Source organism: Balaenoptera physalus (genome assembly GCF_965194825.1).
Source record: "Balaenoptera physalus genome assembly, chromosome: 8".
NCBI classification, from domain to species: Eukaryota; Metazoa; Chordata; class Mammalia; order Artiodactyla; family Balaenopteridae; genus Balaenoptera; species Balaenoptera physalus.
Window position 1 is genome coordinate 475701 of NC_138887.1, and position 13725 is coordinate 489425.

At 53.2% G+C, this 13725-nt stretch overlaps 1 protein-coding gene across 1 annotated transcript in view; it reads left to right on the top strand.

Moving 5' to 3' along the window:
* The window catches only part of ABCA13 (ATP binding cassette subfamily A member 13), a gene marked incomplete at its 5' end in the record, with an annotated part of 329842 nt that overhangs the window by 84835 nt on the left and 231282 nt on the right, over positions 1-13725 (top strand). The window contains 9 exon segments of the mRNA XM_082473913.1: positions 359-487; positions 555-773; positions 3367-3527; positions 4242-4321; positions 5024-5065; positions 5068-5247; positions 6249-6377; positions 12003-12184; positions 12186-12254. Coding sequence (XP_082330039.1) covers positions 359-487; positions 555-773; positions 3367-3527; positions 4242-4321; positions 5024-5065; positions 5068-5247; positions 6249-6377; positions 12003-12184; positions 12186-12254 — 1191 coding nt within the window.

Below are 13725 nucleotides of genomic sequence, written 5' to 3' on the forward strand. Positions count from 1 at the left end.
CAGGTCCAGGGCAGGGAGAGTGGTCCGGGGACCCAGGGTGGTTAACTGGGGGATGCAGGCGGCAGAGACTGGGAGCCAGGAGTCGGACTAGCTCCCACCTGGAGCGACAGGAGGAGAGGCCAGCCTTGGGTAGGAACCAGCACATCAAACACCTTTTCAAACAAACGTAAACAAATGAGGTTTGCTCAGGGCAGTCTCAGTTTTCACCTACCGCCCCGGAGTAGAGACGAGCAGGAGGGCCGCAGTTTGAAGGTGGGTCGCAGGCCCCCATCCTCCACTAGGGGCGCCACCTGCCCCTCACCGCCAGCCTACGCCTCCGCTGTCGCTTACACTCCTGACACCTCTGTGCCTCGCCCAGGTCACGCCCAGGATGTGGGCCGGCTCCTCCCAGGCCTGTCCCTCTGCCCCCCCACCCGCCCCACCCCGCTGCCAGTTCGCTGCCGCCCGGAACCACGAGCTCTCCCTAAAGGAGGCGGCTGGTGATGGGGTCAGTGATGGACCCTGGCCAGCAGCCTCCATCCCGCCGGCTCTGCTCTCCTCACCCGTCTTCCCAGGACCACAGGGCCCTCCGGCATCCAGGCTCCCCCCGCGCCCGCCCCACCCGGCGCTCGGCCCCGCCCACCGGAGCTCGGCCCCGGGAGCCCCGCCTCCAGCAGCGCAGGGGCCGCTGGGACCGCCCCCAAGACGCGTGCGCAGACCCAGCGCGTTGGAACCGGGCGGAGCAGGGCGGACCCGGGCGTGCGGGCGCCTCGCACGCGGCTTTGCACGTGCTTGTGAGTGTTTTCACGTTACGGAAAATGAAATGGACTTTTATGAGTAACAGAACTTGTATTTGTTTCAATTAGAGAAAAAACGTTTTGCCCCGACAGGCAGGCAAAGGGCACAGCGCCGCTGTCCATCTCTAATATCTACATAGTCGTTCTAACCTACGGTTGTCTCAGTGCCAACGTGGAATCCCATGCGCAGTGAGAGTCTCCAGCGGTTGAGTCGATACGAAGAAAGTTAGGGGTGCCAGCTCCTTACCCCCTTTCACTCCTTGCTCTAAATGGTTGAAAACAGCCGTAAGGAGCTCGATGGGGATCAGAAATTACATTAAAAAGTGGCCGCATGTGCTCTTCCGGGGTGAGCAGAGTCGGAGAAAGTGGCCGGACCTCAGGTTGAGCCAGGGGTCTCCTACCACCTCCCAGATCTGGACCTTCCATCCCCGCTGTGGGCAGCGTTGCGTCTGGATGGTCCGGTGCCTGTACGGTTACAGACCTGCCCCAGCACGAGAAGGAGAGTCCACTGTGTTGTCTCCGCCTCGAGGGCGCCGGGCTCAGGCTTCCCACCGACATGGCACCGCCCGCCTGGAGCGCCCGAGCCCGTGAGGAGGGGTCGGAGCTTTCCTCCCGGTGTCTTTGCTGGTGGGAGGGGGTGCTCTTTCCTCTCCACAGCCTCCTGCATGTCAAGATTATCACGGTGTTAAATTTAAGAATAAAATCCTGCTATAGCGGGAGTGCTATAAATGAGTACAATTAAATTTAATTTGCATATAGTTACAGATTATGAGCCAGAGGTGCTTTTCTGCGAGGGAACCCTCCCCAGTGCAATACGCTCTGTTCAGCCTGCGTTCTCGGAAATGAGGCTCCTTGTTTATACCTGCGGCTCTGACCCGGATGTGTCTGGGCACCTGGGGGCCAGGATGAGGGCCTCCGTGGAGGAGGGAGAAGGCAGGGCTGTGAAGTGTCGGGTGGAGGATTGGGGGTGGCTTGGAGAGCTCCCTGCCCAGGAAGGGGGGCAGAGAGTGAAGGCCCGAGGGGCTTCTACGAGTGTCATCAGACTCAGACGCACAGACCTGCCCCTGGGAGGGGGCCTGGGCATCCCTGGGTCTTGTGCCCCCTCACCCATCCTTCCTCTTCTGCTCTCCTGTGGTCGTGTCGTGGTCAGTGGAGGAGGGGTCTGTGCGCCCGTCTTAGGGGCAGTGACCGTGAGGGAGGGAGCAGCCTGTCTCCCGGGGTGGCAGACGTCTGAGGGTCCAGCAGGCAGCGGGGACGCGGGAGGAATGAAGCCACGTGTCCAGGAGTCCTGCCACCTAGTAGGAAATGGAGAGCCTGGCCCGATGGCCCGGCCCCTTCCCACCCCGTCCTCCCTGGGGCGTCAGACAGACAGGACTCCAGCCAAGGCCTCGTGCTCTGTACACGCTGGACCCTGGCTTCCCGCCCGCCCTGGTCCGCGATCCGGAGGTTCCGTGCTGGTGGTGGCCCCACAAGGCAGCGCGAGTTTGGGTGCTCAGATCACATCCTGGGAAGCTCCCCTGTGCCCAGGGACCCCCGAAGGAGGGACTCAGAGCTCAGGACCCTCGACTGTGACACCTCAGGATTCTTCACATTTAACTCACTTGGAACATGCATTTGTTAGTTCTCTGATCATGATTTTCCTTTGCAAGAGTGACCAATGGCACTTTTGAGAAAAATATTTAGAAGTTTTATTTATTAAAATATTATGTATTGATTTATGTTTGATGCCTTCACATAATCACCATAACCTGGGACTGTGCTTCCAACATCAGGAAGAATTGGGTGATGAAATAAATAAATTCTGATGCTGTGAAATACATGATATGCAGCAGGACTGCCGTGTCCAGGGAAATGTACATAGATTTATATGAGTGTCTGCTGCTTTTTGGCATGTTTTACATTTTAAATTACCTATATTTGTCAGTTAATTTAACAAATGATAGATATTTTACATTTTTATCAATTTATAGGTATACATATATTTTGCAAAATGATTGGTCTTTCATAAAGCTGTTTATGCTTGTAAAAGATGCTGATAATGTATCCATGCAGTCTTAGAGTCAGGGCCTAGACCGGGGGTTCTTCCCCGGTGCTTCTCAAAGTCCTCAGGTCTGCTCCCCCAGCTGAGGGGAGGCCTGGAAACTTCCAGGCTGCACTGCAGACCTTCAAGGCGGGCAGAACTATGGAGAAATAGACATGTTTTCTTTTCAGTCATCGGTTTTGTGGCTGTGGATTTTGAAAGGCTTCAGTTTTCGGGCCGGGAGGCTATGTGCCAGGTCCTCAGCTGGGCGGTGCTGGTTCCTGCCGCGTCCTCTTGTCCTCTGGGTAAATGGCAGAGCCAGCTGAGAGCTGGACTCTCCTGGTTCCCATCCAAGGGGTCCCTCCAAAGCCCAGCAGCGCCCAAGGGCAACTGGACAGGATCAGACATCCTCCATCTTCTCTGCAGTGTTTCCTGAGACCAAGGACAGTAGGCTGACAGCTTACAATCCACGTGATGCCCGGCGAGGATGCACGTGTGTCTGGTCTCCAGACTTGAGCTCATACCAACGAGTAAATATGTTTCTAACTGTATCGTTGCTGTGTTTTCTAGGAGCTGGAAAAGATAGGGACCTCTCTCCATCAGCTAAGTTGTGAAGGTCTTATTAGGAGTCTGTCCAGCGCCTTGGAAAGCCTCAGGAGCAGCTTGGAAGATGCCAGCGAGCAGGACTGTGAATGCCAGCCCGGACCGGCCTCCATGATGCACACGCACATGTACGTGCCCTCTGGCGGGGCCCCCACCTCCTCAGTCTCCCTTCATGAAGACGATGCATTTTAAATTATGAGTTTCAGACAATAATGTGTACAATATACTATTAACACATGTGTTTTCTCAGCAACACCAAAATTTCCCGTGACTTTAACTTTTTAAATTGTAAACTGTAGGAGCAGCATTAGTGCTAAGGCTAGCTTTACTGGAGATCAAGAAGTTGGATCAACATGTCGAGATCTGAGATTACAATATGGTATTGAAAAAGTTCTATAAGAACAGTCAGCGATTTTTCAAATGACCTTCACACTGGATTCATTTTGTACTGTGTTCTCAAAAGTGTGAGCCCCCGGAAGAGGAAATCGGGGACTTTGTATTCTGCAAGTGACTTATGCACAGAAGGAATGATGTTCCTCTGACTTCTCGATACCCCGATTTCTCATACATGCCACGGTCTATCCTGTCGGTTCATTTCGCATTTGTGAGAAGCCGTTTGTTACCCATCCTTATTCCTCGGACTCATCTTGCCTGGCAGGCATCCTGGTATTGAGGGGTATTCACACACAGAGACATTGTGTGTCGGAATCTCTGAGAAATCTTATGGAAAAGCGATATTGTTCTCTAGTTCATTTCCTGGGAACTGAGGCAGCACATTCACTCCAGCACTGTTCCTGGTGTTTTATCTTGCCTAAATTAGCTTTAATTTTCTGCCATTTTAGGTTGGCCCAAAACCTCGAGAAGACTTTGTTGTCTGGGAATCCCATTATGACTTTTCTTAGCAATTTCACAGTAACTGGGGGTAAATACGTAGTTCCTCCAAATTTGCTTGATTAAAAATTAAATTTAGTTTCTCACACAAATATATTATTAAAATAAAACTTATTAAGGGAGAGTTATGCTATCTATATATGATAAATAACAATTTAGAGCCTGGCGGGTCTGACGTATTTGGGGTTGAGAAGGAAACCCTAAAGTCCTGGGTACCAAAACCAAGAGGGGGAGAAAGAAAAGCTTCTGTGGTCTGGGTGTCTCCCTGGCCCTCCCTCCCTGCACATCTGGGAGTCTCTCTTTCCCCATCTGTCCAGTCTTACTATTCCTGAAACCCTTGCAGCATCAACAAGTCAAGTCTGAAGAATCCTGGCAAATCTCCTCTTGTTAGGAAAAGTGAGATGAATGGATACGTGGAGAGAAGTGCATTTCCTTGGTCACTGCTCCCTCAGAAAAAACACCTCTTTTGAGAGTCAAGCGTCAAATGCACAGGTCTTAGAGGAAGCAAGGGAGTAGAAATACCCCATAACCTGGGGTTTTGCTTTACTTCCAGTAAAATGACCTCAGTTCCTCCCAGAAGAGTAAGAGATGACTTTATTTAGTGCTTATTATGGGCTGGACGTAGTGGAGGAACCGTCCTTGTCAGGTTTTAATGTCAAATCTTGTCTTCACAGTCAGGAATAGCCCAAACGCTTATTATTACAAGATTTCCTTCCTTCTGATTATTTTTCAGACGTAAAAGTAAAAGAGTTGATGCAGAACTTCACCAAGTTAACTAAGAGCTTCGATCTTCTCTCCACATCTCAGATGAAACTATCAGCAGCATTTTAGAAGCAAACGTTTCCCACTCAGAGGTACAGTTTGCTGCTTCTCCCGCGTCACGAGCCCCTGGTGTCCTGGAGCTGTCGGCCTCATGTGGTCCCTTCTCCCCTCTCCCCCCACGGCTGGGGGTTGAGTGTGAATGATGTAAAAAGGCAGACAGGAGATCAGAGAACAAGCTGGCCACCCAAGGGCGTTATCGTCCTCTGCCGTGACCATGGGGTCTTCAGTTTCATAATGTTGTCTTCATTGGGGTTAGAAAGGGTAAAACTGGTGATGATACTTATGCCACTGATTCCCAAACTGACGCACGACAGCCCAGGGACCTGCCTGGGTAACTGATTTCCTTTCAGTAGGGTTAGCCGGGTCCAGTCTGACTGCACCGTGGGAGCCGCTTAGTGTGACAGCGGCGGGCAGTCAGGCCGTGTCGTCCCCACGGTGGGTGAGGATCACTGATTAGGGCCCCAGAAATAAGGAGGTGGGGACGTGGGCTGTGGCGGTGGGCTGGGTTTGCCCACGGAGGGAGGAGCAGGTGAATTTCACCTGGATCCTCGGCAGGGACTTCGCTGAGATAACCTTTCAGCGCATCACGTGGGGATTTACTTTCCTGTGCAGACCACCTGCCAGAAGCACTAGCCACGAAGATGGCTCTCAAGTGACCATTTTTATTGACAATCACCTGGGCCTCAACGGACATTTACTTTCACATTGATTCCTGTTACCTGGGGCTAAACGCAAGCCCTGACAAGTAGACGAGTTAATCAAGAATCAACCTGCATTGAGAAAGAAACGGATTAGAAGCTAGGAACCCCAAATTCGAGTTGTGGTCTCAAGTTGTCTGTGGTAAGTCACATGGGTCTTCAAGGAAAATGTCAGAGGCGGCTTATCGGACGGCACGCGTTGCGGGTGTGCGGGGGTCAGGTTGGGGTGAGGATACCGCCTCGTCGGCTGCCTTAACTGTAAACAGTGGTCAGATCTGGTTTGAAATCTTTATTCAGGCAACTTGTGACGGGAATGGAGCAGTGAGTTGATTTCAGTAACTGACCCACAGGGCTGTATGAGGAGCGTCAGGTTAGCTGACTTCCAGCCCTTGTAGATTCAGAATGTTATCATCTTCTCAGCCTTTGCTGCCCGATTAGCAAGTGGCCACCGGGGGTCGCTGACGCTCCGTGGCGGGAGCGCTGGGCCTCGAGAAGGCTCGCGTTCTGAGTTGCCTTTGCTGCAGAAGCGGCTGTGCGGTGCTTCCTGCGTCACGTGTCTCTCACGATGTGAGTCGCTGCGGGCGGTCCCCTGAGTGGCTGGACGGTTTGGTCATTGGCGGGGGCGTTAAAAAAGCTTGCATTCTTGGCATGCAAATAAGTAACAAAGTTACTCGCTGGGATAAAGCGTATCCATGAACCCACACGTGTCTTAGGTTACAAATTCATGTTTGGTAGGTGACAGTTTGGGGCCTAGATTTTTCTACGTGGTGAGATTGACAGCACATGTTATGTGTTACTACATATAATCTGTAGTGACCTTTCACTCTTTCTCTCTCTGGGCTCCTCCGCCTTACTTTCAGTCAGTGTTGAATTCATCACGTCAGAGCCTCATTGTTCCCGGGGGGCACATTTCCTTGGCACGAGGTCCTGGGAAAATGGCAGGAGCTCGCACTCATTCACTCACCGAAAATCTCCCTTCCCGTTGTGTGAGCTTCCAGAACCTGGAGCCCCCAGCCCCCGAAGGGAGCCGGTGCCTGTGGGCTGGCTCGCCAGATCAACAGACACGTATGGGCAGCGAAGTCCAGAAGCACGTGTGCTGTGGAATTTCAGTGTACAGTGTACAGTGGTAGGGCCACCGGGCCCGGGAGCCGCCCTGCAGACGGGGCTGGGGGCTCAGACGGGGCTGGGGGCTCAGACGGACGTGATGAGAAGCCGCTGGCTGTGAAAAGCGACGGGAGAGTCGCAGGGTGGAGGCCTCGGGTCCAGGGGCCAGAGGCAGCGGGAAGGGAAGGGGCCGGGCCGGCTGTTCCGGGACGCGGTGCCCCTGGGAAGCTCCCCTCTGCCCGCGCTCAGTCCTGAACCCCGGCAGCTCCCGTCAAGACCAAATCACAGGAGATCAGCTCTGTGCTTTGTGACCACCTAGAGGGGTGGGATAGGGAGGGTGGGAGGGAGGAAGATGCAAGAGGGAAGAGATATGGGAACATATGTATATGTATAACTGATTCACTTTGTTATAAAGCAGAAACTAACACTCCATTGTAAAGCAATTATACTCCAATAAAGATGTTAAAAAAAAAAAAAAAAAAACAAATCACAGACTCCCGGACCCTGGAGCTCACCTCCCCCACTGCCATCCTGGGCTGAATCCCCTCCACCGACCCTGGAGGCACCCAAGCCTCGTAGGCTGCAGTGCCGGATCAACAGCGACTCCCTCCCTCTGCGTTCCAGGCCACATTTTTATTCTTTTAAAGGCAGCAGTGAGGTCGAAGAGTCAGGACCAAATAGACTGAGAGGGCGACCAGAGGGTCTGTCTCCCCCTATCCTCCATGACTGAGTGTGTTCGCAGGGCCTGGGAGACAGGCTACCACCACCCTCAGCAGACTTGCCCGCCCACCCTCCAGGTTCTTACAGACGGAGGTGGGGGAGGGGTGCCCGAGAGCGCTGATCTGTTCTGCGCGGCCCCCCCCCACCCCCGCCCAGGGAGAAAGCGTCCTGACACCTTGCCTTACTTCCCTTGGGCAGGAACGAGTGCCTTTGGTGGATCTGGCCCAGCCTCTCTCAGTCGCTCGAGGTGGTTCCGTAAAGCATCAGGGACGCCTGGCTGGCGCACTGTCTGGTGAGAGAGAGGCTTTGCAGGGCTTCACCAGCACCTCCCGATCTGTTGGTAAAAAGCTGCAGCGGATGGTTGTTGGTGGGACTCATGTCAGAGTAGACACCGGTAAAAACTGGCTCATTCTGGCTTTTTCCCTCCGTGAGAGGGAGAGGAGTAATCAGTGTGTGAGCGGAGCTAAGTGTTTCTGGCCCACACCGAGGAATTTGGCCCCGTGTGCCCTGGGAGGTACCGCCAGCCACTTGGAGCGTCTGATCTTGAGGGAGCTTGTCCTGGGCTCTGAGTCCTGCAGACCACCCCGCTCCCACATCATCCGGCTGGACTTTATGGTCCTTTTAACTTGGGGAACTTCATACCCTCCACCACCAGAGGAAAAATGTAAGTGGCTGCTTCTAATGGGCCTCTGTTTTCCTACTTACACTTACGCAAATATTTTTCAGCCTGAGTTTCAGGACTGAGTGCACTGATCTCTGCAAAAAGTACTTCTTACTGGTTCTGGCCAATTATTCTAACCTTCGAGGTATCTTTGATCCTGATCTACTTTACAAAGTGTCACTTGTCTCTCAACTTGGCCAGTCACAAAGGAGACGAGCACGTCTTCTATGCTTCTATTCAAGTCATTAGTGCAGAAAGATGCCCATAGCCTGGGGATGCCCACCCCTGTTTAATAGTTTGGGCTCTTAACTCAGCCATAGCACGTCTGGGGTCCTGCTAACTCATCAGTCTGATAACTTTGCCTTCGGAAGAAAATGACTTTGTGTTGATCTGGCCCATTTATGGTGACTCTCTCAACATGGTTTAGGCAATTGCCGTTTTCTTGAAGGGCTCATGGAGAACCCAGGATCAGAATTCACACGAGAAGTGACATTATCTGTGGGTAGTAAAACCGTTATCTTGTCTGAAGCCCTGGGAGGAGGGGATTAGGGTTTGGGTTAGGAAGGAGGAAAGGGAGGGGAGGGCACTGGGGTTGGGATGGAAGGGCCGGGGGGAGCGGGGCTTCCCTCCAGGCTTGCAGCCAGCGGGCACCTCAGTGGGTGGGCACCCCATTACACCACCCACCCTGGGCCAGCTTGCGGGCTCGGTGCAGGGCGGGGGGCGAGCGTAGGGCAGGAGTGCACGATGCTGACCCACAGACTTCTCGGTGGAGTATGGAAACAAAGAAGGAATTTACTAGCCTAACTCTCTCTCTGTCTCTCTTAAATTTAATACTTTTCAATCAACAAGCGCATCTAACTTTTATTCATCTTTCTTCAGATTTCCTGTCAATCAAAGCTCTGTTCCTGCCGGTAGCCTCCAGTTAGTCCTGGTGGATGTTCCTGGGCTGTGTGTCTTTCACAGTGATCTCCTCTGGTCCCCCTGGAGCACCTGTGGGTCTTATCACCGCCTCTTCTGCACAGACGGGCAAGCTGAGGCTTGCAGGTGCCGCCAGCCGCTGGGCGGTCCCACGGCAGGAGCTGGAGTCGCCCTCCTTCTGGGCCCTTCCTGAGTCCTCCCCGCCTTCCTCCCACCGTGTGGGGCTGCAGCCCTTCCACACGGCCCTCAGAGCCGTCTCCTGCCCTCCGGTCTCATTCCCATCCAGGCCTCTTCATTGCGCGAGCAGATCTGAGCCCGCCGGGACACGGGCAGCAAGGCCCGGCTCCTCTCTGTCACGTGGAAGGTGGTTCTTAGTATCGATCCCACTTCTTTGCTTCGACAAGCCCTGACGTGCCACAGTCACCTCCCGTGCTATTTCCAGTTCTCCCCCATCACTGTTGGTGTTTCTTTTCTGGTCATAATTAGGTTGAGAACAGTGATCGCTTCCCAAGCTTCTCTGCACCTCTGAGTCTAAAATTGTCAGCTGGGCAAAATGGGGACCATCTCTGTGGTGCTGCTCTGAGCACAGTTAGGGTTTTGGCAGATGCTCAGTAAACAAGCTCCTGCTAAAAATGCAAATGCTTTGCCTAGGGATCACTTTCACTTTTACAGGGAGTCTATGAACTCAAATATCTAATTGTCTGAGTGTGTGTGTGTGCATGTGTGCTGGGGTCACAGTGGTGGGGAGCTGCCTGCTCTAGATCCCTGGCGCCTTGAAATTTCCCAAGCTGGACATGGACGTGTAGGAAAGGCACCAGCAGCACCGCATCCGTGTATCTGATAACTGACTGGACCAGCCTAAGCAAAGCCTGAGCTGAAAGATGCCCGTCTGACTTTAAAACAGATTCACCCGTGATATTTCCAGCCCAACAAAACTGAGTATTGTCTCTGTTTTTCTTATTCCCCACCTGCTTCATGTGCCTTTCAAACAGGGAAAATGGTCACAATAAGATTAAAAAATAAAGAGTAAAGTAGAGAAGCACAGAGAAGGTGCGGAAGCAAACACGCTGCAAGGCGCTGCTCTTGCGTGTGGCGTGACTGTGGGGTTTCTGCGCGATGGCACCCGGGACCTCCCCGTTGGTTGAAAGAGGTGTACACAAGTTTTAAGAAAATGTTTGCCTTGGGGCTAAATTCTAAGAGATGCATGGAATGTGATCCTGCTTGGGGGCCACGGGTGACGCTGAGATGGTGGCTAAGGCCAGCGTTCCCTCGCAGGTGCAGAGGGACCCTCACCAGCCAGTTCTGGTGCCCACACGAGACCAGGAGCAACGATTGCCCAATTTAAAGCAAACTTCCACAGAAGCCTGTTTTACAGAACTGATCAAAGAGGGGCCTCCCAAATCAAAGCAAAGGGTGGATGTGCATACTCCCCCACTCCTGCTTCCTCTTTGAAACCCTCTGTCAACCAAAGGCATCCACCTTCCCTTAGAGACCACGATGGAGACAGTGGAATAAGGAAATCTTTCCCAAGGTATGTCTGTACCACATAAGTCCCCCGTGGAAAAAGGGGTTTTGGTTAATTACGTGTGAAAACAATTAACATCTCTCTCAAAGATTCAAAATGTACATCAGCGTATTAGATTACCTAACCATTTGTGATGGTTAATTTGTATGTCTATATGTGTGGGCCATGGTACCCAGACATTTAGTCAAATACCAATCTGAATGTCCCTGTGAAGTTATTTTTCAGATGAGATTCACGTTGAAATCAGCAGACTTTGAGCAGATTACTGTCCGTGATGTGGGTGGGCCTCGTCCAATCAGTTGAAGGACTGAGAAGCGGACTGAGGTGCCCCCAGGGCGAGGGAATTCCTCCTCCAGACGGCTGCTGGGGCTAAGCTGCCACGTCAGCCCCGGGCCTCCCGATGCCGGCCGACCCTGCAGAGTTTGGTCTCGCCAAGCCCCACGATTGAGTGAGCCAGTTCCTTAAAAAAATCTCCCAGAATATGCACATCCTATCGGTTCTCTTTCTCTGGAGAACCCCCATTAATCCCTTCTGCTATTTCTTAATGATTTGGGGGGCAGTTTATGGCATTATATGAAAGCATCTGATGAGTTCTCCCTGTTGACAAGGCTCCTAATAAGGGAACAGTAACTTCTGTTCACAGAGGGTCTTGCTTGGCCCGAACATTTTGCAGTAATCACACCCATCAGGGTATAAACACAACAGAAAGTCTGTTTTTTTTCTTTTTTATATTCTGCTTTATAGTTTGCCTTATTACAAAGATTGTTAATCAAAAGTCATTGCTAGGCAGAGACGCAGCCCTGGCCCTTTCACGGAGGGAAAAGGAGGCACCAGACACTAGCACAGCTGTCGTCAGCCCCTCCTTTTCACTTTGTTTGCTTTTTCTTTTCAAAAATGATAACAGGCTTGGAAATCTGGTTTTCAATTTTGGAAATGGAGGAGAAAAAAATAGTTCACAGTGATACCAATGAAAAATGAAAACTGATAACCTGAGAGCAAAGGCTAAGACTTAATGTCAGGAGGGAGAGGGTCTTCTCCTGAGAGCATTGGGGGCAGAGGGCGGACACTAGTCCTGAGCGGCTCCTAAGCCATCACAGAGGGCGGGTTGCTTACAGGGTCAAGGAATGACATGCACATTTTAGAAACCTTTCCATTCAAAGTGTTTGAAATGGAACCGAGGTTTGGGATCCATGAAACTACAGGTAAAACCTCAGTGTTTTGGAAAACGGGCCTTCGAGGGGCTCGTCATCAGGGGAGCTCTGAGTCTGGGGGCCGCACATCTCAGCTGTAGTCACGTCCGACCCTCGTGCTTTGACACAGGTTCTCTCCAGTGCCCCGACGGTGGCTTTGTCTCGTAGGTGTGATGGGGACGTGTTTTGTCTGCTGCTCAAGTTCCCTGAGGATGGAACGTCTGGGTCTGCAGTGAGGGAGCTGTGCCGCCTGCCTGGGGGCCCAAGTGTTTTCCCTGATTGTGCTGGTGGGTCGGAACCTGGACCTGCAGAATTTCATATACAAAGAAAGGGGAAGACGGCCGCGGGCCAGGGTCGGCCAGCTGGGCCCTTGGGGATGAGTCGGGGGCAGCAGGGCAGGCGCAGACCCCGCAGCCTCGGGGTGGGGCTCGGAATCAAGGGGTGTTCAGGAGACTTTCCAGGGTCCTTGGAGTCAATATGCTCAACGGGGAAGGATCAGCGATCAAAGTCTCCACCTGAGCACAGCGCCAGGTTCCCTTCTCTTTGACCAGTGCTTGACTGGAGTTTACCTGGGAGGCTGGCTTCTGCTGTGCCCCCTGCCCCAACTCCCTGGCGGCCCCTCTGAGTCAGAGCTGCTCCGCCGCCTTGGCCGTGGCCGCCTCTGCCCCCCGTCACATCCTGGGGCCCGCGGGCTCTGTCCCGAGAGGGGACGTGCTCACCTTTGCCGGGGCCTGTCCAGGAGAGGGGTACAGATGGTGGGGGACACGGGGCAGCCCCTCCATGGGTGAACCAGCTGTTCCCTGCCCTCCACATGCCCACACGCACGTGGGTGTGTGGGAAGGGGCTGAATTGACCGCGGGGACAGCTGCCCCGAGGGCAGGCCCAGTTACCCTCTGCAGACAGGAGTTGCGCCCTGGGCTGCACGCCGGCTCGCGGCCCGGCTCTGCCTCTTTTCCAAGTCCCTCATCTTCCGGCCTCCACTGTTGGAATCGTTACCTGTGTCTCCAGACCCTTCACCTTCGACCCTTAGGGACTGTCTTGCTCCAGGTTTCTCCCCAGGGATGGATTTGCCAACACCTGGGCTGATCAGCAACGGCTTCGGTGCCCCACATCCGGGAGGACAGTTTCGGGGCTCAGGAAAAGGGTAGATTTGCCCTTCCAGCCCAGTGTCCTTCGTGGTCTCCCTGTCTTCAATAACTTCAGGAATCCAGTGGGTGATATACATGCTGAGAACAAAGATTAATTTTCAGAATGAGAATTACTTCTGAAAATTTCAGAATTTTCATTTCCAACCCGTAAGCAGGAGGATGAACGTTCCCTAAACGTCCCCATGCTCTGCAAGGCCACGTGCATCGCGGCGGGATCCATGCCTGCAGCTCACACGCAGGCCGGTGAGTCCTGCATCCCCTCCCACGGCCCCTCTTCCGCTTCACCACGGGCACCCCTGGCGGCCAGTTCTGTTAGGTACACAAAAGCCACCGATCTGAAACTGGTGCGTCTCAGGCCCCGATAATGACTTCGACAAAGAGCCATAAGGATGAGACACTGGGTTGGAGTTGGTCTCCCAGGCACAGTGGAATCGACACCACCATGAATAACACCACCTCCTCCTATCCGCGCGGCTCCAGGGAAGCTGATGGGTACGCGGTGTCGCTCAGAGGTGTCAGCCGTGAAGACACGTTAGGGGAGCCACACCAGCGCTGGGGCCCAGCAGGCTGGGCTCACTCCCAGCTTCCCTCGGCTGAGAGTGACTCTGTGATGCCTTTCACAAAACGCAATTCCAGGTTAACGTCCAGT